This window comes from Tyto alba, unplaced genomic scaffold (genome assembly GCF_018691265.1).
Source record: "Tyto alba isolate M040663 unplaced genomic scaffold, T.alba_DEE_v4.0 Super-Scaffold_13, whole genome shotgun sequence".
In the NCBI taxonomy this organism is placed as follows: domain Eukaryota; kingdom Metazoa; phylum Chordata; class Aves; order Strigiformes; family Tytonidae; genus Tyto; species Tyto alba.
The window spans coordinates 3,415,370-3,443,099 of NW_024881275.1; the positions used below are offsets into that span (position 1 = coordinate 3,415,370).

General features: G+C 39.8%; 1 protein-coding gene across 4 annotated transcripts in view; it reads right to left on the minus strand.

Moving 5' to 3' along the window:
• The window catches only part of ADGRV1 (adhesion G protein-coupled receptor V1), a 294,340-nt gene that overhangs the window by 67,280 nt on the left and 199,330 nt on the right, over nucleotides 1-27,730 (minus strand). For all 4 annotated transcript variants that reach the window (XM_042787872.1, XM_042787871.1, XM_042787870.1 and 1 more), the window contains 2 exons: nucleotides 23,681-23,797; nucleotides 16,352-16,530 (listed from right to left, as the gene is read on the minus strand). In XM_042787872.1, the coding sequence (XP_042643806.1) occupies nucleotides 16,352-16,530; nucleotides 23,681-23,797 (296 nt within the window). The remainder of the gene's footprint in view (nucleotides 1-16,351; nucleotides 16,531-23,680; nucleotides 23,798-27,730) is intronic.

Here is a 27,730-nt window from a genome sequence, read left to right on the forward strand (position 1 = left end):
CACACATACCCTCAGCTTCATGTTATAAAAACAGTCCCCTGGTTGCTGCCAGTCCAGCTCTCGTGTTGTCCATAATACTCCAAACTGAAAGAAGGAAAACCACACAAAGCAATGCATCTTCATGCTATTAAGACTCTTTGCAGAGAACAGAGCAGATACAGGACCACCTGCTGTGTAGTTTTGGCTGCAGAAGAGAGTTCAAACAAATGTGAATGATAACCAGTCCGTGTCACTTAAACTCTGGGCCAAGTATCAGTCCTTCAGCTCATTTATTTGTCATGAATGTTTGGAATATGAGGTGTTATTTTATAATTTAAAATATTTTCAAAAGTGACAAGTAGTAACCTCCTTAATTCTAGGAGACCTAGTGAAATTGCTAATTTTGGGTGATGGTGGATATCTAACAACTGGAGAGAAGCAGGCCGCTTTGCATTATTTCAAGTTGATCCTAAAAACTGATAGACCAAACTTTTTTCTTTTTTTTTTTGCTTTTTTTTTGCTTTTTTTTGACTTACAGTGGTAAGATCAAACTTCTACAGAAACCCCAATGATGATTAGGAGAATGTATCTCCTTACAGCCTTATTAGAGTGTTTATATGTAAATTAAAATTAGCTAATAGAGTATATTGAAATACCAATTCATTACACTAATTTCATACTGCAATAGTTACACTTCAATAGTTAAAATAAGAAAATATATAAACGAAGGCCTAAACGTAAACTGGTCTTTTTGCAAATTTGGATGTCATAATTTCCCAGCCAACAAAAGTGAACAATATGTCTGTGCTGTTTCAGAAACTGAGAGCAGTGTTTGAACATCTTTGAAGCAGAACACTCCATCCACTACAGAATTAAAAAAAAAGATATAATAATGTATTGCAGCTGCATAATCATGGAATCACAGGCTGGTTTGGATTGGAAGGGACCTGAAAGCCCCCCCAGTGCCCCCCCTGCCCCGGGCAGGGCCCCCTTCCCCCAGCCCAGGGGGCTCCCAGCCCCGTCCAACCTGGCCTTGAACCCTTCCAGGGAGGGGGCACCCACAGCTGCTCTGGGCACCCTGGGCCAGCACCTCACCCCCCAAACAGGGAACAATTTCTGCCTTATGTATAACTTAAACCTACTCTCTTTCAGCTTAAAACTGTTCCACCTCATCTTATCCCCACCCCCCTGACCCACAGTCTCCTGCCCCCCCTTTAAGCCCTGGGAGGCCACTCTCAGGGTCCCCCCGGAGCCTTCTCTTCTCCAGGCTGAACCCCCCCAACTCTCTCAGCCCGGCCCCCCAGGGGAGCTGCTCCAGCCCCCCCAGCATCTCCGTGGCCTCCTCTGGCCCCGCTCGAGCAGCTCCGGGTCCTTCTGCTGTTGGGGGCCCCCGAGCTGGCCCCAGCACTGCAGGGGGGGCTCCCCAGAGCGGAGCAGAGGGGGACAATCCCCTCCCTGGCCCTGCTGCCCCCCCTGCTCTGGCTGCAGCCCAGGGCACGGGTGGGTTCTGGGCTGCCAGCGCACGGGGCTGCCTCACGGGCAGTTTTCCCCCCCCCAGCCCCCCCAGCCCCTCTCCTCGGGGCTGCTCTCCAGCCGCTCCTCGAGGGCCCAGCCTGGGTCTGTGCTGGGGATCGCCCCGACCCACGGGCAGGACCTTGCCCTTGGCCTTGTTGACCCCCATGAGGTTTGCCCGGTCCCCCCTCTCCAGCCTGCCCATGTCCCTCTGGGTGCCACCCCTGCCCTCAGCGTGCCCCCTACCACACAGCTCGGGGTCGGGGGTGAACTTGCTGAGGGTGCATTGATCCCACTGCCCCTGTCACCAACAGAGATGTTAAACAGTGTCAGACCCAACCCCAACCCCCAAGGAACACCACTCATCACTGCCCTCCACTTGGGCATCGAGCCGTTGCCTGCAACTCTTCGAGTGTGACCATCCATCCAACTCCTTATCCACCGAGTGATCCACCTGTCAAATCCATGTCTCTCCAATTTGGAGAAAAGGGTGTCATGTGGGAAAGTGTCAAAGGCTTTGCACAACTCCAGGAAGATGACAGCAGTTGATCTTCCCTTATCCACCAGTGCTGTAACCCCACTGAAGGCCACCAAATTCATCAGGCACGATTTGCCCTTAGTGAAGCCATGTTGGCTGTCAGCAACCACTTCTATTTTCCCTGTGCCTCAGCATAGTTTTCAGGAGGATCTGCTCCATGATCTTGCTGGGCACAGAGGTGAGACTGACCAGCTTGTAGTTCCCTGCGTCCTCTTTTCTTCCTTTTTCAAAAATGGGGGTTATGTTTGCCCCTTTCCAATCAGCAGGAACTCTGCCAGACTGCCATGACTTCTCAAATATGATGGATAGTGGCTCAGCCACTTTATCCACCAGTTCCCTCAGGACACATGAATGCATCTCATCAGGTCCCATGGGCTTGTGAACCTTCAGGCTCCTTAGATGTTCTCAAACCTCATATTCTCTCACAGTGGGCAGTTCTTCTTTCCCACAGGCCCTGCATTTACATTCTGTGACTGGGCGGTCTGGCTGGAGCTGCTTCTGGTGAAGACTGAGGCAAAAAAGTCATTGAATACCTCAGCCTTCTCCATATCCTGGGTAACCAGGTCTCCCGTTTCCTTCTGGAGAAGGCCCAAATTTTCCCTAGTCTTCCTTTTATCACTGATGTACCTATGGAAGCTTTTCTTGTTGCTCTTCATGTCTGTGGACAAATTTAATTAATGACCTGCCTTAAAAGAAAGGCCATGAATGCCTTGATAAAAATAATACTCAAAAGGCCATAGCAGCTGTACCAAAGCTAAGCGTTAATGTTCAGATGCACTCTGCATTTCTAACAGCTCATTATTCATAACAATCTCGGGCCTGTGGAAAGTTTTAAATGAAGAAATGACATGGCTTGGGTAAATCAAATACTGGAAGGCAGGCACAATAATATCGTGACTCAGGAAGACACAGTATGTCCCCTTTCATAATTCAGTGCTTCAGCAACCTTTGTATGAGCCCACTGAGCAAGGACCTTCCCTCCAGCTATGCTGATTTTTCTACAGGACTGAGCACAGAAGAACAATTTCACACTGCTCAGCATAAATTACAGCCACTTCAGGGTACTCCAAATTACACTTGGCAGGCCAGAGAGGTTGTTCAAGCAGTGGAGGCAGACTGAAATGTAGCATGGCTTCATATTTTGATGACTCTCCAATATGCAAGGGTTTCTTTTAGCAAGAGGTTCATTTCAGGAAATAGATTTTTTTTTTTATCTGCTCTACAACCACAGAGGAGTTCAAAATAACCATGAGAGAGATATCTGATTTATATTTGCATCTGGTAACTCCAATAAATGGCCTCATGGTAAGGTGAAAGCAGCACTGTTTTGTAACTGAGTCAAAGAGTGTTGCTGGAGCTTTCAAAGAGATGTGACACGGACCACATCCAGCTGACATCACTTTGGCAGGATGTGGTTGCCTACCAGCTCTCCCATATTCCTTGGAAAATCCCTGACACTTTTTTTTGGGCTTTTTTTAATGACTTGCCAACAAACTGCATGCTTAACCCATGTTGGCCAATTTACATGGACTGTATCAAATTTTAAACTGAACTCTGATTTTCTTAAGTCAAGTTGCAGTACAGCATTATAAAATAGCTTGGATTATGGTTTTATTTAAAAAAATCTTGGAAATGTATTCGTTACACACTGGAAATTTCTAACTAGACAGTTCAAGATTTTAAAGTGATATTTACATATATACATGCTCTTACTAGGAATATTGTGCCTTATTTCTTCCCATTAAAAAATGTAGGCAGCTGTGAGAATTGTGTTCTGAATGCAAGCTATTGGGTCCTAAATATTGACTGTATTGAAATTAAAGGGTGTATGATGATTACAGAAGTTCTTTAAAAATTGTCACTCTGATGGATTTACAGTTTATGAAGCAAACCATTTTCTAATATTAGTGGGTTCCAGGCTCAAACAATAATCTCTGTAAAGCACCTCTGAAATTTAAGACAACAGACAGAACAGTTGTAAATATTATACTTCTCTCTGCATGATATGTTTCTGGAGCTATTTAAATGTCAGTTCCTGTTGCTTCCAGTTCTGAAAAAAAATCATTTTTGTAATTTACAGAATAAATTTGTTAAAAATATGTAGGCTTTCTACCAGTAAGATAAGACATTTGGGAAAGCTAAGAAAACATCAGAGAAAACAAATTAGAAATGTAACAAAATGTGCCAGCATTTATAAAGATTTCTCTTTTTAACTTAACCAATACAGTGTTTGCTGAACTTCTACCATAAGCTTGTGTCGGTGCTGTTACTGATAAGTGAAGAACGCTAATGTAAATGACTGGTTTTGCTGTTAGGTGAACCACAGACAACCCTTCCTGATAGTAGCGAGGTTTTTTTTTTTTTTTTCTGAAGCCCTGTCTCACTTCTTACCGCCAAACAATGCAGCCAGCGAACCTCCAGCTCTGGATGCTGAGAGAGGCTTTTGCGATATGCAGACTTTTGTTTGCTCGGGGTTTTCAAGGGTGGGGTTTTCCACCCGCCCACCCCCGGCTTTGCAAACAGACACAACTCTGTGCAGGACACCGCGCAGAGCGGAAGCTCGCAGCGTTACTTCTCTGGAGGAAGTACCGGTTTCTTTCCTCGCAAGCAGCCTGAAAAAACCCAAACTGGCGAGCCTTCACCCCGCTTTGCTCCTTATCGAAAGCACTGCATCTGCTTTTCCCAGGTGGTGAAACGGGCAGATCCGCGCCCAGCTGCCCGCGAGGCCGCCTAGCAAAGCTCGGCTTTTGGCGCTGGGCGCTGCTGCCAAGCAATCGCGGAGGGCCGTGGCCGAGGAGCTCGGGTCGCCCCCGGCAGCGGTCCCACAGCACCAACGAGGGGCACGGTTGGCACCACTTCCACCTCGTTTAGACCCGGGATGAGAAACTTGCCCCGTGTTGAAGGCTGAGCGTTACCGGCTCCACCGGCTCCTGCCTGCAGCCTTGTGTCCCAAAGCCAGTGCAGCTCCCCAGGGGAGATGGGGGACCTGACAAAGATGCGGAACGCTGAGCCTCTGCCCCAAAACTACATGTCCCGTTGGAGCTACAGGGTCATTTTACACTTTCATGAACCTTTGCAAGGAATCTTGCGCTCTGTGCGTTGTGCAAGTGCTTCATAAACCCACGACCACCATGTTCCACCAGCTGTTCCACAGGTTGTCCTACATTTAGATGTGGTCCTGATCCATGGTGACAACTACACAGATTCTGACGTCAAAATGTAAAAGATCCCTGGCTCAATTTACCCTGCTTACCTAAGACATGGGGTGCAAGAACTGGAATCGGGGGAAAAACACTTTTCACCCTACAATTTTTGCAAAGCAATTGATTGAGAAATGTTGTATACATTTATGGAATTAGTTTGGAAAAATATTAAAAAGTTGAGTGCTTTCCCTACAGCTGCAGCTCGAAGATTACATGATGTTACTTTTGTTTTTGTTTCATCACGTTTCCTCAAAAGGAAATAGGGGATTTTCTCTGAACAGCAAACATCATTTTATGGGTCAAAGCAAGTAGATGTCAGATAAACCATAAAAGCAGTCCCAAGCAGACCAGTACAGCTATGAAAAAAGTACATTTTGAGAATTCTGTAATCGAATACTACTGCCCAAAGCACCACAAAGCTAGATAGTCCCCCTCTTGATTCAGTGCTATCTATATTTGACTTCTGTCATCTCATTGGGATGATGGGAAAATGAACAACCCAAGAAATCTTTTACTGCTCATGCTACTGCTGTGGATATTATTTGGTATGAACGAAAATGAACTTGCATTTGTGTTTGATTACTTTTAATCTGTTTATATCTCATGCAGATTAGCTCAGAGACAGGCCCATACCTTTTATCTCATATATAATTTGACATGGGGAAATTAATTCTTTTACTGGGTTTAATTTTCAAATGAAATGTGAATGTTTAAAAACAGTTTTCCCAGAGTTTATAGAGTGATAATGTGGCCATTTTGGGTAACATTATTTTTGGGTAAACATTTTGGCATTATTTAGTTTCCTTTTAGTTTCTTTATGCAGCAAAAGGAAGAGGAAGGAAAGTGAGGGGAAGAGGAAAAAAAGGAGGGAAAAAAGTTAATGAAAACACAGACCACTTTTGTCAAGAAATGTAAACTCAGAAAGCAGTGAAACTTACAGTTGCCAGAAACCAGGCCAGGGCTTGCTCATTCTTATTTGCATTTGGACAGATTGTCCCAAAAATTTTTTGAAAGACAACCCTGCATCAGTAGGAATTGCTGCTAGAAATTTGTCCCTATCACCTTTACTGACCCTTACACCTTTATGAGCAGCACCATGTTCATTAATAGGGGCAATCACAGGGTAAACTACCAATGATAGAAAACTGGGGAAAATCCAGTCTACCACGAACAAGGAATGAAGAAGTGCCAAGATGCTGTTTTGAAACAGCAAAGAACAGGATCTTCAGAAGATTCAGTTTGAGTCAGTGTGTGCAACAACTGCCTTGTCAATAAACCAGTCCTATTGCATAATAAAGCAAAAAAAACAATTTCCTTGTTTTTCTCTACTGCTGCTGTTACTGTAGAGCTAAACAGTTGGGAAAAGGAGAAAAATAAAATGTTGTAAGAAATGCTTTCCTATAATGAGAACCCAAAATGTCATCTGCTGTTGTTTTAGAACATGGTCTTCTGAGATTCAATCTTCTCATTATACTATGGAAATTTCTCTGAACAATTTTATACCTTTTTCTTTTTTCTTCCCCCCCCCCCCTCCCCCCCCTTCCTGTGAAAGTAAATACTAAGGAAGCACCAAAAGAGAAGCAGGAAGGACCTAGCAGAAGCACTGCATTAATACAGGTTATGCTTCCAAGGCACTGGAAGCTCTGGAGCCCCCAGGCTATTCCAGAAGACTTGTAGCCTTCAGCATTTGACCAGGAAAATAAGCCCGTAGAAACATGTTTGAAATCTCTCAGGCAGGTTTATTGCTAACACTGCAATTTTTAAATTATGTAAGGAGTTATTGAGTCTGACTTCAGTTAATTATCTTGCTCCTGTTTACATCTAAGGCTTCTTCCTCATGTGTATTAGCCATTATCAATGGCTTTGAAACAATCATCTATTATTATGGTTATTTTGGGTTTTTTTACTATTTAGTATTTGTTACGCTTTCTCACATGCAATAAAATGTTTCCCTTGTACTAGCTCTAAGGGCAGACACTCCTAATTAACTTTTTCAATCCATTCTTTAAACCAAGGATTTTAATATAAATCTAGCTGACAAATGAGACATTTCCACGTACAAACTGTCAAACATAAATAAAGCTCATTCTCACAGTCCTGCCCTTTGGCATGCAGAATAACAAAATGTCAGGCAAAAGTTTTTTCCCCCACTTCAAACCAGTGTTTAGTACGTCCACTTTTTTTTTGGTTTATCTGCACATTTTGTTGTAACACAATAAATGCACAGGATAAGCACACAGTACAACTGCTCCTATTGCAGCCTCTCTATCAGGCATACCGGTTCTCTGTAAGCCATACCAACAATTAAATTTAATACTACTAGTACAAACTAATATACTGCTAAAGCTGCATTCCTTTTTCTCAGGTGTACCTTAGCACAGATTGCCGAGATACAGTTTTAATTACTGGTGCTGTTACTCAGTGCAGTTTGCCTTCCAAAGCACAGCTCACTTCACTAAATACAGTCAGTGCCCATGTACCTCACACAACTAAAACGTGAGAACAAAATTGACCTATTGCAGAACAGTCCTGTGGTGAAGTTAAAAAAAAAAAAAAGCCCTGATTTTTTTTCTACTCTCTTCAGGAAGATCAAATACAAGAGGTTATATATATATATACTTATTATAAACAGCATGTCAGTGCCAATGAAGTAGTCGGAAGCAGTTGCTCATATTGATCTCACTATTGCTTATTTTAGCATTTCCTGTTATATTCTAGTATATCAGATGAAGGCTTTTCTAAACTGTTGGAAAACAAACTGAGAACAAGTTTTTTTAGCAGCAGTAGGCAGCATTCTGCTAATTAAAGAACATAAAGTAGGAGGGACTATCTTGCTAATTTCTTAAAAAACCTGAAGGGAAATATGCAGCTTTTAAAAGCTGTCAGTGCCAAGGATGCAAGCCTTCATCCTGCAGGTGTTCTCTGTTACTCCTGCCATAGTACTACACAGGCTTCAGAGAAGTCTCTGGAGTTTTGCTTCTGCAAAAAAATTCCCTCATCTGAACCTGTTTGAAGGATCAAGCCCCAAGGTCACTCCTGGGTGCAACTTTCACCTCTAACATCCTAGCCTTGCAACCCGTTAAAACTACCTTGATTTGTCAGAACTTAACAGTTGTTGGGAATTTCACCTTAATAAATGTTTTTCTCTAATCACTTTTCAAAATTCCATCACACAAATGAGTCAGAACTTATCTTCTTTATTTTAATGCTCTAAAAGCACAACACAGTGACTATGTCTGTTTCTGATATGCTAACATTTGTTTAACATTAACAGTAAATATTTGCCATGATATAAAAAGCACTCAACACCCTACACCCAACCCCCAACTATTTTCTTCCAGTGAAAACACATGTTGGTAATGAGGGATAAATAAAAGGTAATTAAAGCCATCACATTTAGCAGCAAGATATTTTTAAATAAACCTTAGCAGTGGGTAGCACATTATGCAGCTTCACTGGAAATAACAGAGGAGTTTAGAGAATAAAGGACAAGTACAGAATACAAAAAGGCCAAACTTTGTGCTCTCTGAACTGTTGCTATACGTACATATACATATATATATATGGGAATGTCTATATTGTGGCGCAGAGAAGACATAACCCAAGTAGCTCTGGTTCTCAGAAACATTTCTCCTACAGTAGCACTGAGCTCAGCATGGGATAATTTACCCTTGCTGAGAAGGGCAAAACAGTGAATGGTGAGAAAACAGCCAGTGAAAAATACAGGCTTTTTTCCCCCCACTGCTCCAGCTGAGTGCTTTGTGCAGCATTCGGCCTCGCATCCAGATGTCCAAGCATCCTTCTGCGCTGAGCTCTAGCTGCAGTGGTTTGCAAAAGCTGATATGCCAGTGAACTAAGGAGAAAGGAGGTGGAAAAACTGGGCCAGCAGGAAGCACAAGCTGGAGAGAGAGGACCACATAGGGAGACACTTTCAAGTCCACATGGAAAATAATGCAAGGCACAGGTATTAGGGGACAGGAATTCCACATCCATTCACCATAATAATCTCTTCCTCTTAGTACATCTGTTCAATTAAAAATTCCTAAGTTCAGTTAAAATCCCTAAATGCTTTTTTTCTGGCTATTCTTAGCTATTTTCTTAGCTATTCCTGCCTGTAAAAGTCTAGTGTTTCAAACATGTTGTTCTAAGTCTCTGGACTAAATTCAGCACTTTGGAGGCAATATGGGAAGGGGATATGAGACTTCATCCAAATACTTGGACAGAAATTAGCTCACTCAGGCTAAAAAATTCCTGTCACTGGTAGTGGCAGAAGTCCTTGGGTTTAAGAAAGCAGGGCTCCATTTTAGGGAACAGCTAGCAAGCCAGGGATCTGTGCCCAGAATGTGTGCCAGCAGTGAAACAGTCATGCAGCTTGGTGAGACCCAAAGCAGCATCCAGTATGTTGTCTGACTGGGTTAAGTGTCAGTGCAACAGCCTGGCAGGTGTTTGGTTAGACAGAAAGCATGGCTCTGTCTTTAACAAATAATTAAGGTTTACGGGGTCCTCCTTGTAAGTGCAGGCAGTAAGTAATAAGGAGTTGTGGGGCTGTAGCCCTTTAAATGAAACTTAACAAGAAGTAGTGTCTGGAAATCTGCTTCAGGAAGATTTTATCCTTACAACAGCACCAAAACAAACAAACATTGGAAAAGTACTTAGACAACACATCACCAATTATTATGTCTTATGTTTTTTTTCAGGTTGAGCCCTGAGCCTAGCCTGTCCCCATCATCCACCTATCCATATGAGTTAAAATTTACTTATTTAAGAAATTGCTGATGGGCCTTATCATTCAAACTTCCCATCCTGGTAAGACTTTAAAGTAAACATTTCTCATCATGCACAACTTTTATGTGCTTTGTGTAACACCAAATATACAAGCAGGGGATAATCATTTACAGGTTCGTGCTTCTTTCAAGCCTTCTACTCCTTCACTACACTCGGAAGCGAAGCTAACCCTTCTACCCTGCTAGCATTTGTACTTCACTACATGAGAGTATCTTTGGAAGGGTAGACTATCCCTATTTTCGTGCACTGTAGAGCTCTCAGCACACAGGTGTCAAAGAAACCTACAAATAAGACAGTACCTTAGACTACTAGTTGTCTCCATGCTTCTGTTTTATCACTTGTGTTGTAACCCAACAGGGCATGACTCACTTAAGGAAACGGAGCATTCAAACAGCAGCTGCACTGCTTGTTTTGTCTGAAATCCAGACCTGAATCCCTCTCATGTGAGAATACACAAAGGGTCCTTGACCCATTGCTATGCATCTGGTACTGGAACGTATTTTCTGTGAAGTTTGTTTCCCAAATAATGTCAGCCATGGCTCCTAGATATTAATTTGTGTCCCATGCTGTGCCCATTTGTAAGAACTTGATTCAAAGAAAATGCAATGTGAGTAACAGGAAGAGATGTAACTCTTAGTCACAGAAGAAAGTTCAGCATTTCCAGCCTTGTATTCTCCCATCCCATGGATGTGGCTGCACGGTCACAGATCCAGTGACTTTGCTGGAAAAACTTCTGCCTTGGGCTAGACTGTAGAGGAGATAGAAGTGTTCGGGTTTTTCTAGAAATTAATTTTTCTGGACAATCTTTTTTCATTATTTTTCCTTCATCACTTGAGACAAGTGGTCTGTGCAGTGGGTGGGGAACTGGCTGCCAGGCCGCACCGAGGGGGTGGTGGGCAATAGCTCCTTTTCGAACTGGAAACCTGTCACGAGTGGGGTCCCCCAGGGATCGATGTTGGGGCCAACACTGTTTTGTAAGTATGGATGATGGGATCAAGTGTTCCCTGATGAATTTTGCAGATGATACTAAACCGAGTGGGGAGGTGGTCACTTGGGAAGGGAGAGCCACCCTGCAGGAAGACCTGGCTGGGCGGGAAGAGTGGGGCTGACAAGAACCTTATGAAGTTCAACAAGGCCAAGCGTAAGGTCTTGCACCTGGGAAAAAAAATCACTCTTCCCTTGGGCAAATAAATAATCCTGCTGAAAAACAGACACTTCTAGAAACTGGAGGGATTGGCAGAAAGAAAAAAGCTCTTAAAAGTGCAAGAAGCAGACACCAATGTCTCAGAAATGACCAAAAAAAAATTCTGGGAACTAGAAGAAACTATATAGTTTGCTTCAATTTAAAGAGATGGGCTAAAACTTGACGAAATCCATGCTTGAAAACCAGTTTGACCAGCTTTTGCAAGGACACAGTGGTCAGGGAGATATTTGTTTATAAACTTTTAGATGTGTATTCTAGCATGTCTAATCACTTCCAGTTTTCCCCTTTTCGAACCTTACTTGTTTTAGTTTATACTCTAATAAAAACAGTCATTTGGCCTTCTTAGGAGAAGGTCTAGTCAGACTGAAAGCTTAAAGATGCAACAAGAGTACTTATCAAGTTTATGAAAAACATACTTTAATGCTATTGTAGGTAAAAATTTTCAAACCAACCAAGGGAGTTAAAAGTTCAGGCTCCTCTGAGCTGTAATTCTGGCTGATTTTAGAGTAGTAGTCTTTTTTTATAACAGCTATTATAGCTCTGGACACTCTTGTGTCCAGTGAATGTAGCACAATTAACCTTTAAACTCATGTTTGTGAACAAAAACTGATACTTGTAATTAATTCTGGCCTCTAATCTCAGATGAGTTAAGGCGAACCCCTGCAAGTGGGTGTGGCTGCACTGACTTCAAAGAGTATTGAATTTTTTACTCATATGCAAGTGTGGACAATTAAATTTTCAGGGTTATATAAGAAATCAGAAAGCTACCTTATTGTCAAGGATTCCTATTTTAGAGAGTTCTTTTGCTTGTTTCTTTGTTTTGTAAGAGACTTATAAGGTGTCATGAACCCAAATGCAGCTTCCTTTGTAAAATCTGATTGAATTGTTGCTAGTCCCCAGTCATTCACCAGTTGGAGGTTTTATATCTATACCTGCATTGGTTTCTAGAACTGTCTGCAGACTGTAAATCCTCTGTGATGCAATCCCTCTAAAGATACATGGTAGACATATATTGCTGACATTTTTCTTCAATTAAACACCAATAAGACCAGGATGAAATTGGTGGCAGCTAGATTTTATGCAATTCTTCACATTCTTCTCTTCACATCTCTACTGCACTTTACATCTCTCTTTGCCAATATATACAGTTTCAATTTGCCTCCATGTTTTCCACCTTACCAGGTGAACTGTGTCTTTGCACTTTAAGAGACTGATTAAAACATACTATTCAGCTTAAACATACTGCTAAGATTAAATTCACTTTGAGAACATTAGCTAAAAGATTTTCAGAAATGAGCCCATGACTGGCTAGCCGTATATACCAAGACAACAGCAAACACTGAATTGTCTGAAGTTTGGGAAGCACAGTGAGCTTTGGAATTCGATTGTAAACTGAACTCTTGTCTTGCTGTGAACTCATCTGTTCATACATTTTTCTAATTCACCAACAAAAATTTTTCTCAAGAGAAGAAGGGTTTTAAATTGTGAAAGGGCATTAACAATCCCTGTAAAGAAACACAGATTATGGGTTTAATTTATAATCCTGACAGAGACAATCAGATGGCAGATAAGGAAAAAAAAAAAAAAAAAAAAAAAAAGGAAGAGAAAGGTTATCCAAAGGTCTCTACTTATGTCACAACACAAAGTCATGGTGACATTCAGTGTAATAAGAAATGAGAAAAGGAAATACTTTTTTAAATCAGCGTGTACATAAATGGTAGCATTTATGTCCTCAGAACAAATTTTAGATAGAGGTGTTTTAGATGGAGATTGCAGCAAATTCAAATAGGGGTTGGAAAATTGTCTGTATGATATAAAAACTCAGAAATGTAGAAGGATAATATAATTCTTTTTAGAGTGATTTTAAACCATCTACTTCAGAACTTAATTCAAATTGTAGTTATTAGCCAGTTGAAAGGAGCCGACACCTGACTCTTATCACTGAAAAATACCAATATCTCAACCATCATGGCAATTCTTAAGCAAGGATATACATTTTAGAACATGGTTACTGGAGACTGGGTAGAGAATATGCTTGAAATTTAGAGACACGTTAGACATTTCATTTACAAACACTGGCAGGCCTTCATGTGAGACTTTTACCATAACACAAATCTACGGGATAGATGTCAAATGCTTATCCAAGCCACTTCCATGAGTCAGCTGCACACAGGGAATGACCCTACTTTGAAGTTCCATGACATGATTGAGCCAATGGTTGTTACACACAGAAAATAAGCAGAGGTGCAGTTGTAGACACCTGCATCTGAAATAACTTGTTACTCTTTTTTAAAAGAAGACATGAAAACTAATGTGTATTTTTAAGAGGGGATCAAATCTTATTACTTTCCTTAGTAAAGGTATTGTTTCAGATATTCATAGAACCTCCACATTTTTCATTACTGATATCCAGTCAAGGTGTTCTTCCTCCATTAAAACCTATACCGTGCAAATGCCCATCTCATTACTCCTGTCATTCAAGTTATGGTGATATGCCTCTCAACAGCAACTTTTCTGGGCCTATTCAAACAGCCTTTCACCTCTTCAGCTGAGCAATAGGGGAATTAGCAGAAGGAGGAGTAAAAGAGCCCTCTCTTGGAAGTTAGCTCCTTCACACATCATTGAGCTATGATCAGAAAAAAATTATGCTACTTGGTGGCATTGATAGAGACAAACTTGCCAGTATCATAAAAAAACCTCACATAATGCCAGAGTGCTCTGTCCATGCCATACATAAACTCCACTAATTATGAAAATAATCACCAATATGTATATTACTGCTAAGACCACAGCAGCCTGTTTTATACTGTGACATGTTATAGGAGTTATTGTACAAAATATATGCATTTGAGTGTAGAATTTGTCATATCTGAATGAAGACCCTGTCGTAATACTTCTTTTGAAGCACAAAATCTGACACAGATCAAATAAATTTTTGTTCAGTACAGGCATAAAATGAAGTTCTTTCAGCACAGCCATCCTGTTGGCTATTAATTGTGCCCATGCAGTTCTGGTTAGGAACAAAACAGTTGGTCAGACACCACTGTAATGCAAAAATGCCTGAAGGAGTGATCACTTAGGAGAGAGCCAAGATAACAGGCTTCGCTGCTTTTATTACTTTAACCAGCCTTCCAGCTCTCACATGAAATGAGCTCCTTAGCAGCACACCATTGTTCTCAAACTATTTCCGAGGCTGATTCTGAAGTTAGCATGTAATGACCTTGACTTTGGAAATCTCCTTGTTACTTTTTCCACTACTACATCCTGGTTTGGAGAAAACAAACCAAGTGATGTAGTTCAATTTGCCCTCTTTCCCACATTCTGGCTTTGAAAGTCCTCATTGTATAATTAAGAGCAACTTTTAAAGTGCTCTTCAAATTAGGAATTAGCATTGATGCTATTTATTAAAATCCTTGCAGATATCTCCTTACAGCATTCACATTGACTGAGCTGGAATAAGCTGCACACTCACTAAGCTTGGGATGATTTCTGGCATTTGCCCACTTCAATAAAATGCTGGAAAAGTTTTGTATTTAATGAGTTGGACTGAGTAATTTTCCTCTACTTAATGATTTTATCAGAACGTAGGGATTTTTCCTTATTTTTGAAAGAATGAGACATGGACATCAAAAGAAAACAACTGTGAAACTGTGGTTCACTGCATAATGATACCATCAACCCACTGTCTGATAGCAATCAGAAGACTTCATTATGCTACACACATTTCTTGTGTTTACTAAGCACAGAGAAGCATTTTACTATGAAGAAAAATAGAATACTCTTGTCCACCATGTTCTGCAAAGAAATACGTGTATGGGATGGTATAGAGCTATGCAGCACTTCCTGATGTAGTATGAACATTAGAAATGGTCTGCTATTGTGGGCCTCAGATACTGAGTTGAGGGTCAGTGTCTATTAATGTGGGAATAAACCTTGGCTAACATGGCTAGACAGCTGGTAGCTCATTTAGATCTAAATCGGGTATCTCTGTTTATCATACACTGTACACATATACACAAATATATGTATATATAAGTAATATTTATAAGTGAACATATATAGGTATATGCACATTCTCAGACACACAGATTGAATTCCAGTATGTACTTCTCAGAGTAATTCCCTCTGTATGACAAAAAAACACCATACTGAATTTTGTTCAGTTATAATGGAATGATGCACACTGTATCTTCCTCTTTTATCAAAGACAGATGAATATTCTCTTGTTTTGTGTCTGTTCTGCATGCACCTTTATAAGAAGTTTTTATAAAAGAACTTGTACATTCCTTTATTATTTTAAAAAGAAGTTGTGTGTTTACTCTTTCCTGTACATGAAGCATGTAATTATGACACAAAGTGAATAAGCGTAATAGCCTCATATCCTAGAATAGCTATTATCATAGACTAGCTTTGCCAGAAAAGGGGCCAGAATAAAGGAGGTAGGGAAGGAGAACAAAAATATTTATCTATGTATCTTTCCACTTATATGTCTGAAGTTCTAAGAATTGTTTTAATTAGGACAGTTTTCTGAAGTTATATATAGCTTTGAAAGGGCTGTGTTAATTATTGGCATTACAGCAAAGCTCAGATTGGGAACAGTTTGCAATACAACATATTCTAAATTCCGAGAAAACACTTCAGGAAATATATTTGACACGTTAAAGTGGTAATATTGTTAGCAGATAATATACTTAATAATCTAAGAGACTGGGGCTTAAAGGCTTGCTTTGGTGTTGTGTTTTTTTTAAACACAGAAATTAAATGGAAGAAAAATATGCCTTTCTGCTCACTTCTGCAGCAGTAACCATTTCTATCCTTTACCCTGGAATTGCACTGTCTCAGAAGAGAATAAATAATTTACCCACAAAGCAGACATGCTTGAGCTGGCTCTGCCAGTGCTCAGCTTGGGATGGGACTGTGCAGAAACTAGAGCAAAGCCTAATCGCACAGAAATTGCTGCTCTGCATATGGGTGACATACTTGCTTCATTTCCACCAAACAAGGAATCCCCCAGCCCCATACTGCATTCAGCTGCATGCATACCCCCTTCTCCACATGCAAGCAAATTAAATACTAAACAATATAAAGAAGTACAATAGCTAGCTCATGCCTTTTAAAAGGAAAACTTACAGATCATTGTGGACAAGGCCATAAATCTGTGCTGTGCTGTGATGATAGATTCCTCTCAGGATAATTAAAAGCAGGATTACGACAAAAGCTGGAAGCCCCCAACTCAAAAGGGAGTAAAGCAGATAGCGCCGCTCTGTGTGTTCATCATTCATCACCAGGACATACCAGAAATTAACAGCCTGAAGAATAATATAGAATATTAATCAGTAGACTTGGTGGATGATTAGCTATCCCAAAAAACAAATCACTCTGAAAGTCATAATACAGCATATTTCTGTCCCAGCATATGTGTATATATAAACATTTTTCAACATAAATATTTTGTTCTCATTTTCTTAAGTAATCAAAATAGACTGATTATAAAATAAGTATGTTTATTTATATAACTGTTAGATTTGGAATTAGACTATCAGAGAGGAATGGACACCCTGTTTAGTAGACAACACTATTTTTGCAGTGCAAAACCAGCTTTGCGGTGCGAAAGTAGCTTTTGTTATTGGATTTCCATGCGGTTCTAACAATGGTTCTAACATGGTGGAGTTCTGGGCTCACCAGTACAACAAAGACATGGAGCAAGTCCAGAAAAGGGCCATGAAGATGACTAATAGACTGGATCATCTCTCCTGGGAGGAGAGGCTGAGAGCTGGAACTGTTCAGCCTGGAGAAGAGGAGGCTCAAGGGAGATCTTATCTATGTGTAAAAGTAACTGATGGGAGGGAGTGATGAAGAGGGATCTTGATTCTCCTCAGCGGTGCCTGATGGCAGGACAAGAGGCAACGGGCACAAATTAATATACATTCAATTCTATCTGAACACAAGAAAAAAGCTTTTTTATTCTGGTGGTGGTCAAACACTAGGCCAAGCTGTTAGGGGAGCTGTGGAGTCTCTATCCTTAGAGATAATCAAAATCTAACAGAACACGGTCCTGGGCAACCTGCCCTAGCTGACCCTGCTTGAGCCAGGGTGTTGGCCCAGGCAGCCTCAAGACAGCCCTGCAACTTCAATGGTTCTGTGATCCTGTGTAATATTGGTATAAGAGCTGGGGAAAGAAATATTAGATAAGTGAATGTAAATTCACATGCATCTCTACAACAATCCGTGCCTTATGATCAAATCATTGTCAAATGGCATAACTAAGAATCTAAAACCATATATGAATCAAAACGAGGAAGTAGAATAGTTGAAATCTCTTGAAAGAACTGGTGGTATGAGTAAGGAAACCCTTCAAGTAAACCAAGAGTTTTGGGTGGATCTTTTCATTTTGAGAGGTTAATAGTAGAAATACTTTCCTATGTGCTCAGCATTTTTTATGTACATCTACACACACGTTACTACTTTCTAATAAACACCTAAACTGTCCATAATAAAAACATTTCTTCACTTCCACCATCTCAAACATATTATACCAGTTACGGCTCTGCGTGTTACATAATTAGTCCTGGCCTTTTATATGGGGTGAATAAGAGATTAATTTTGTCTTTTTCTGTCTAGAGGGCACCTAATTCAAGCTTGTGCCTCTAGCCTGTCTTGACACTCAAAGGAGAGAGGACAGACATCTTCAGGCACTCACTGATCCTTACGCAATCATACTCATCTCTCTCCATTTTCTGCACAGGGATTTCATATAATAATGTTGATTTATACGCTTAGATTGTAGCTATCTGTTGCTAGGATAGGTAAAATCTATATACAGTGAGAAGACAATTGCAAGGTGATTGTTTGTGTTTGTGAAATTTTGCAGATTCCCCTCAGCCAAAGATTTGTCTACAAGTTTGTTCAGGCAGACTGAATTTTCACAATCAAGTACTTAATTAGTGGTTTGTGGATTCCCTATATAAGTCTCATCAGTCAATTATAATTACATTTTTTTTCTGTGATTTAAATATATAGCATGAATGTACAATAATTTCGATCATGAATCATAAAGCACTGTATATACTAACAACTTGTTTAAAAAAAAATATTAGTTTAGTAAGCATTTTAAATGCTCCCTTAGAGAATGACATTTTATAAATAAGCCCAGTGTATGTAATTATGTTAATTATATAGTAATTATTATAGCCTTTTTTATTTTCATTTGGTGATTGGTGCTATGTGAACAAAGGCAAAGTTTGTTTTCCTTAAAGGAACAGAGGAAAGTCCTACCATATAATTGTAACTGTCTCGTGTGGGTTGAAAGAACACAGAAAAACTATTAATTCCATTGTTGGGCACTCATAAGAAAAAAATATTAAACAGATGAAAATGGTATTTGGAAAAAAAAAAATCCACAGTTTGTGGAAAGATTTGGTTAGCCTCATATAATGTCCTTTTCCCTCTTAACTTTTACCTGGGATTGAAACCCCATCCAAGATTCTGTTTGTCATTTTATGTCAATAAACATTCTTCAAATTACATGTCCTTGTAGTCCTGACTAGGCTGTGCTTCACTGCGAGCATTTCCAGACAGCAAAACCCTTGAACTGATTTATGCCATTATCCTCAGGGATTGTTGGTTCTACTAATTCTGACAATCTGGTGAACATTGTTCTCAGCCATCCAACTGAGATTGCTTTCTAAGAAACGGTACCTCATGTCCTTGCTCTGTGTTTGTTTAGCTGTATTTACCTATTTCAATCCTCATTTATCACAGAAGAACACTTTAACACCAGTGCTGCTGCAAAGATACAAGGGGGTTTTGGATAGTTCACCATTTCCTGTGCAGTGACATTTCTATCTTGATAATTGTAAATTCTTGTCTTCAACACTTTTTGATGTTCTAAAATTTAATCAGTGAAATACAAATAGTGGAGCTAATATTAGCAAATCCTTTCCTGTTGCCATGTTGCAACAATAACCAGTTCTACAGAAGAATAAAATGTACAGTCCATTTCCCAGCTGCTCAGGTAGAAGAACAAATGTACAAGTGGTGATTGTTCTGATGTAGAATGCAAAACAATCACAAATTCAAATAAGACTCTGATGAGACAATGCGAACTTCAGAGAAGCTTTTTTCTTTTTGAATGAGGCAATTAATTGAAATTACCTTCCCGAAACTGAGGTGCTTTTCTTTATTTCTTTTTTTATTCATTCATTTATCTTTAGTGATAATTTGAGGATATCCTGTAAATACTAGCTGCAAAATACTTTACATAAAGTATTTCCCAACTCAGTGGGAAAACTTCTGTTTCCCTTCTTCCTTTTTTTTTAGGAATGGCCACAGCTTTCATTTCACATAATCCCTTTTTCAAAGCTCTTAACCAGTCCATAAATAATTCTTAAAAATAAGTATTAAACTTATTGTAAGATAAGTACTCATTTTATACGCCTGCAATAAATTTATAGAAAATTTAAGGTGCCATTAAATCCACAGAGGATGATGATTCAGGTATGGGTGACAGCAAGGTCATGACATTTATTCTGGTTTGCTTATTGAACTGCCACTTTTGCTGTTGATTTACTCCACTGTAGCAATGGCTCAAAAGAGTACACATTTCACCTTTTCCCACAATTCTACTCTGTGTCAGAACTCGCAATTGAGAACTACACAATTTTTTTTTTTTTCCTCAAAAGACAGCTTTTAACTTTTTTCATATAACTTTGGTTTTGGTAACAAGTTAGAAAATGCTAAAAGAAGAAAATTCTTTTTTCCTCATAAAGAATTGTCATACTAAAGATTTGTCATGGGAAGAACAACAGAATACAGAAAGGCATCCTTAGTGTGTGCTCCTAAAATAAAAGCGCAGACTGAATTTGAAAATACAGGCTTATGCTGTAGCAATGTACATTTGTATGAAGGGACATTTGTCATGATGAAGACTTCTGAATTTCAGACATTAGTATAAGGCAAATATTTCAGGCTAAGCTCACTCTATGGGCACAAAGAGTCATTTTCACCTTGCTTACTCCTTTCCTTCTGCAGTCTAGAAAGACTCATTCTTAAAAAGAAATGGATAGCACTGTCAGCATTCTGCAACTTACAGAAATCTCCCTATAAAAGTAAAGGGACAGGAACAATCAGACAAGCAAGGATGATTTCATGTGGCCTTTGTTCTGAATCTAAAAATGGACCAGGTGATCTTTGAGGTCTTTCCCATTCCTGCATTTCAGGAGGGTGGTAGCTCAATATGTGGGTAGTAGCTATGTGTATAGTACAAATAATGATATCGAATGTAAGCCTACAAATACGAGAAGCCAAAAATGGAGAAATAATTAGAATATAAAGCTATAGGTTTTGTTGCTGTAACCACTATTAAAATATGATACTGTACATAGCAATATGCAGGAGATGGTGAGATTAGGACAGAAAGGTAAGGAAGTTGTCCTAGAGTCTAGAAAGTGAAGATCTTTGATCAGGACTACAGAATTGAAGCTTTGTAGGTCAAACTGTACTGTTAAATCTGTGTTTTCCTATAGACTTCTGTTGGCTGGAAATTTTGCTCCACCACGTTTTGATTACCTAAAATGGTCTGGATTTTCTGGATGTTTCAGTTCCACATACCTGCAAGCTGCTTGCCCTTGATTATCACATCCGCCCACTTCTGTAGGCAGTGATCAAGACCGACACAAGTAGATTTGTATAAAATGAGTTAGTGATCAAGCATACTGCACATACAGGATACAGCCTCAGAGAGGGCAGAGTGACTGCATGAGTGGTACAGAATCTGTTCGCATATTTTTGCCATTTCCCAGACAGAAGTATTTGCTTCATTTAAGTAAAAAATACATTATCAATTCTGCCTTTCAAATCAAGTCATGTGTATTAAGTATACCATGCTGAGAAATAGGAACATTCATTTCCCAGGCATTTAAATCTGCCGTTTAGATTTAGCAGTAGCATCTAGACTTCCCAAATCAGTCTGGTTTTCCCTTGGATCCACAAGCTTTGCTAATGTTGTCATGGGGACCAATTTAAGCACAGAGATGTCCTCAGCACTCAGTTAGCTCCCTGGCATTGTTTCCTCACTCTGCAATGAGAGATACATATTCAAGACCTACTCTCAGACAAGAGCAGTAAACTGTAGCTGAGGGCTGGGTTTCAGATTATTTCTTTCCTTTTGTGTTTTTCCAGTTTCAGGAATTACTCACAGCTGAAGACCTGCACCTACAAAAAGGGGTAATCCCCTTCACTATGAGTCTTACTCCTGGCAGCTCTTGTCAGCTCATCACTCAGCAGCCTGTAAAGGATTCTCTCTTAAGCACCTCTGTCCCATGAGATTTGCAGGAAGAGTCTTCATGACTAACACAAGCCTGAGGCTCCACTAAACGCAAAGGGAAATGCAGGTTCTTAGGACCTGGCTGAAGTCTACAGCAACAAAAATTAACAATGGTTTTCATCTACAGCCATAAAAATGACCAACCGTTAACATTCATACAATTTTTTGTCATTACAAGTGATTAATCCCTGGAAGAAAAAGCATTCGAAACAGGAATCATTTTGCAATTTAATGTAATGTGAAACATGTAGGATGGGAAGACGAAACACCACCAAACACTGAGCAATCAAAACATGAGGTATCCCAGTAAAATGGCAACTTAGAAGTACTATTTTATTCTGTCCAAAATAGTGAATATTCAAGAGATCTTAAGTAATTTAGGAATGAAGTGAATGAGCAGCTGAAAAGAATATCATTTACAGCTAACAAAATAATTTAGGTTAGTTAACCTGTGAGAAAGTCATAAGCCAAGCTAGGTGAAGGAGAAGTACAGCAGAAAAATTTCTGTTTTGAGCCAGTAGGAAGTAACATCCATTAGAGAGAATATTTAATCTTGATGACTGTATAAATTCAGGAAAAGCAACAAGAATAAAAAGACTATTAGTATCACTAGAGACAGAGCTGTTTAGATCTCTCTGCTCCACTTTTACAAGCAGTTGCAGCAGTACACGACAGACCATCTACTTAGAGCTTGCTAAAACCAACAAGCACAGTGGAGCTGTTAGAGAGGCTGCTAGGGTTCTCAATAAAAGTGAGCCTGACATAATCCCAGGAAAATGCCAGATACTACACGAATGTCACCGGGAGAGAAAGTTCTATTTAGATAGAGCCTAATTTGCAATTCTTGACTTGGTCTGACAACCTGCATACTGGAGAATTTGTATGGTAATGTATGGAGATGCATAGATAAAGCTGTATGCTATAATAAATGTGCTATGGACAATTCCTATTAAAATAACAGACAAATAAATGGCATAATTAATGCATTAGTGCTAAATATACATTTCTAGATGAGGGCCTGATCATGTATTTTCCTAATAACCTCACAGCTTGTTGTTTTGACTAACTTACAGGTGATGATTTTCCATAACTGATTTGATTGTCCATGGTCTCCCATATTAGTTCAACTGGCTTTTACACCATTTACTCTTCTGTAATGTGTCAAAAGAGGAACAAAGCTGGTCAAGGATCTGCAACACAAGTCCTATGGGAAGCAGCTGAGGGAATTGTGAGTGTTTAGCCTGGAGAAAAGGAGGTTCAGTGGAGACCTTATCACTCTCCACAACCACCTGAAAGGAGGCTGGAGTGAGGTGGGGGTTGTTGGTCTCTTCTCCCAAGTAACAAGGACAACAGCACAAGAGGAAAAGGCCTCAAGTTGCACCAGGGGAGGTTTAAATTGGATATTAGGAAAAACGTCTTCACCAGAAGTGCTGCCAAGCACTGGAACAGGCTGCCCAGGAAAGGTGTTGAGTCACCATCCCTGGAGGTATTTAAAAGTTGTGTAGATGTGGTGCTCAGGGACATGGTTTAGTGGTGGACTTGGCAGTGCTGGGTTAACAGTTGGACTCAGTGATCTTAAAGGTCTTTCATAGCCTAAATGATCATATGATTTTATGATTCCATGAAAATTCTGGCAATATTTACTAAAGTATATACTCCTTATTTTAATGCAAACTTATAAAAGTAGGCTTGTCATAATATACAAGTCTACTGACTTTAGTCTAATGACTTCCAGTCATGCTACTGACTCACAGAATTAGTGTAGTGTACACTTTCATTTCACCTGTAAGGGACTGATTTAAAAGAGCAAATAAGAGATGCTAATAAAAGCTATTAACTCTAATAAAAATAGTTCTTCAGTATTTTGAGACAGTAACTTCTACAGAATGAAGTGAGATATGGAAATGAAATTCTTCCACAGTTGCACTGGATATTCATGGAAAAAATCTTTACAGGGTTCGAATATTTACCCTTGGAGCTGGGACACTCTAGGTTTAATAAAGAACACCTAATTTTTTTCCTCTCTAGTAGCATTGAATTGCAGAGGTACATATACTAAGATTTAATAGAAACACAGTATCAGTTACTTTCACAGAGGTTTTGGGAAAGGGGTGAAAAAGACTTAAGAGACCAACCTGAATAAGCATCCAGCTGAACTGGCAGAGGTAAAGGTAATGGGTAGCAGATGCAAGGGCAGAGCAGCTTTCTTCTGAGAGATGTTGGCTCATGTAAGCAGAGGCCAGAAATGAAATCTGCAGAGAAAAAAAATGAATAAATGCATATTGGAGTTAAATAAAATTAATTCAATAACATTAATGAGAAAAAAAAATAATCTTCAGTCTGGAAGTAAAATATATACTCAGTAACCATTCCAGAGACTCAGGAGAGACATCCTGGATATTTAATACTCACCTGAAAGAATTCACCCTTTAACACAGTCATCCACAAAACTAGCTTTAAACTTTCTGCAGACAACCTAGTATCCATTACATCCATAATTGAAAAGAATATAGAGAGACTTAATATTTATTGTTCAATATTGTTCCCCAGACTGATTGCCATGCAACATTAGACACAAAGGTGGAGATTTTCCTCCATAAAATAAAAAGAGCCATTATCTTCTTATTTCAGTAAAGCCAGAAATTTTATCAAGTGAACAAACACACTCAAGAGGCATTTACTGTCTTCAGACTGTCAGTCAGGTAGCAATATTATACCCCATCATGTAAGATTTCATAGTCAGAAGGCAGATACAGATTTTTTCCCACAAACATGACAAATGTCAAAGGCTATACTTTGGCCAGATAAGTAGACAACGCACTGTCTAAGGAACAAAGGTATTCCAACTCTGACTGCAGTGAACGCTGCTAAAAATTTCTGTATAGCATTTAAACTTAAAACACAACTCAAACTTTTAGCTCTGTCTTCTGTGAATTTCTTTACAGAGGAAATAGTTCTAGAAGCAGACTTCATTAAAGCATTAAAGTGTTCACATGAAGAAAGGCTCAATTTACCTACTGAACACCTGCAGTAACTGATGATTTTTCCTTTTCTTTTGACCAACAGCCCGTTCACTTGTTAGTAATAGCAATTTGTGGACTGTGCAGACTGATTTTATGTATATAAAATCAGGAGATGGAGTGGGGAAGGAAGTTAAAGAATACCAAGTGATTTGGCATGCACCTGGACATTGTATTTACAACAAAAATACAGGTATGGTATTGGATAACTCTTACTACAAAAATATCCTCCTAAAGGTAGGGTCTGTATATTGACAGATAGACAATGTTATCTCACCATGAAATGGAAGAATAAGAATGAGCAGCTGAACAACAACTGTACTAAAAGCAATTATGAGATACATTTCATTATCAGAAGCAAAAATGCACTTTTAGTATTTTATGTGGGGTTCATCAGTCTTCTGCTGGGAACTGGAATCTAACCACGGCCACACCACCATTCAGTTATTAACAGGTTAACACAGCTTATTATAGACTGCTATTTGCCAAATTCTGATGCTGCTAAAACAAATGCCATTGTCTGGAGTGGGTTAAACACAATTGAAATATGTGTGCAATAGCTGCCTTCTCTTAGGGATAAACACAAGAAATGTTTGTGTAAACAACTCTGTAGCACCAGCTAGCTCCAGTAGTAGCAGCAGTTCTTTTCCTAAAACTTGAGCAAATGTTTTTACTTACAATAAGCAAAATACAACACACATCTGTGTGGAGAGGCTTTGCCACCTTTTGTTCTGTGAAGGCTTGTGTGTATGTCAAGGACAGACTGTTAAGCAGAGACAAAGAAAGGATGAAAACACAAAAGCAGACTGATTAAGCCTTGAAAACATGATTTTAGCACCTTCTGGACTGAATGTTGGCAGAAACGATCATTTCTATCCTTTTCCTCTGTTTCAAGAAAAATAACTTTTCATATATTAAAAAGGAGAAGTATCTTGCTATGTCAACAGTTTTCCAACCAGAACAATGTGAAGAGTCCAAATATCTGCAAAAAAAAAGCATACCTTTCCTGGATACTGACTTTTGTTGAAGAAGTAAAACAGCAGTATGGCTGAAGTAATCACGCTGCTAAGAATTCACTGTAATTAGTGGCATTAGAGTGTTTTAGGAAAAAAAAAAAAAAAAGCTAAGAAGGTGAAAGAGGTAAAGAAACATTTATATATTATTTTCATATAATTGTTGCATCTTGGACAGAAGACACAAATGAAAATAGGATTATAACACACAAAACAAATGGCAGGCCATATTCTGAAATGTTGGGAGAAGAGACAGTAGTTTAGCTACACTATTCTAACAAATGCTGCCTACTTTGGCAATTACAGCTTAAAACACAATGCACTGCAATTTAGTAGAAACACATGGAGCGCAGGTCACTGAATAGACTTTTCTCCCATAATATCTGAGGCGGTTGAAGAAATATACAAAAAAAGCAAATAAATTGTTCTTTAGACCTAAGTACCTCATGTCATCTGTATTTCGTTTAGTTTTTAACTGTAGTGGGCAATTTTCATAGTAATGAACCTGTTACTTTAATAAGCAAAATATGTACCACATATTGGAATAAGTTGTTCCCTCATAGAACATTAAAAATTATATATTGGATATTTTCCTTTTGATACCAATTGTTCAGAGCTCTTTTTACAGAGATTGTATTATTTTAAACACTCCTTTTCCAACGGTCCTTGTAACCTGCCATTTGGTTCTATGCCAAGATTATAACATAATGCTTCTTCCTGATACTTGTCAAGGTGATCAGTCTTGACCCAAAACGATTTAAGTATGGGGTGACAAGTGACTTAAGTCACTCAAGTAGCAGACTGCTACTTTTGTTATTTTGTGCATGATAGTTCTGAGACACATTCAAAATGACAATAATAGCATATCACTCACAAGGTTCCTCTTGACAAAATAAAAAAATAAAAGTTAAAAAATAAAAGATGATAAATTGACGCACTTCTGTTAAAGAGCAAAAAGATCTTTGGCAGGGTTCCCATCTGACAGTCATTTACTCAGTTAATTAATCAAAGGAGACTGCAATTCCTTTGTAACTCTAAGACAAATACCTAGCAATTACTTGAAGGAAATTAGCACCGGGGTATTCATCCTAAATTATCAACACCGAACTATAACTGAATAAAACCAGATGATTTACAAAACTATACATTTCTGTATGAAGAAGGGTATTTTTGTACTGTTGTTTCCAAGCAGTAGGCTGTCTCAGAACATCACAGAATCATAGTAAAGTTTAGGCTGGAAGGGCCCTCAAAGCCCCCCCAGTGCCCCCCCTGCCCCGGGCAGGGCCCCCTTCCCCCAGCCCAGGGGGCTCCCAGCCCCGTCCAACCTGGCCTTGAACCCTTCCAGGGAGGGGGCACCCACAGCTGCTCTGGGCACCCTGGGCCAGCGCCTCACCATCTAGACCGGGGAGAATTTCTTCTTTAAATCTAACTTAAATCTCCCCTCTGTCAGTTTAAAACCACTACCCCTCGTCCCATCCCCACACCCCCTGATCCAGAGTCCCTCCCCCTTCCCTGTTCCCCCTTTAAGCCCTGGGAGGCCACTCTCAGGGTCCCCCCGGAGCCTTCTCTTCTCCAGGCTGAACCCCCCCAACTCTCTCAGCCCGGCCCCCCAGGGGAGCTGCTCCAGCCCCCCCAGCATCTCCGTGGCCTCCTCTGGCCCCGCTCGAGCAGCTCCGGGTCCTTCTGCTGTTGGGGGCCCCCGAGCTAGCTAAGAGCCGTGTCCTAGTTTTCAGACTGCACTTATTCATGGACAATTTATATCTGTTTTTTCTTCTTTTGGAAGACTCTCAGGGTAAACAGGATTTCCTCCTTCTTGGGGTTTGCACTGTCATGAATTCACGGAAAGCAGTTGTATTCTCCCTCAGGCTTCATTTTTCAAGGTTAAATAAGCTGCTCACTGCACAGCACAGTACTCTGTAGAGATGCCTAAGCTGGACTGGACAGCAAAAGCACTTTAGCTCCATGAACGCAGCATCTGCCTCGATGAATTTATCCTGTTTCTCCAAGTAATTCTACCTACAGCACTGTGAAATCAATACTCAGGTGTGAAAGCCTGTCCTTGTGTAAAAGTCTTTGCAGCTTGTGCACCAATTTCATCATCCTTCATATTGGTGCTACTTTGATTCTGTTCTTCGTGAAAACATATACTCAG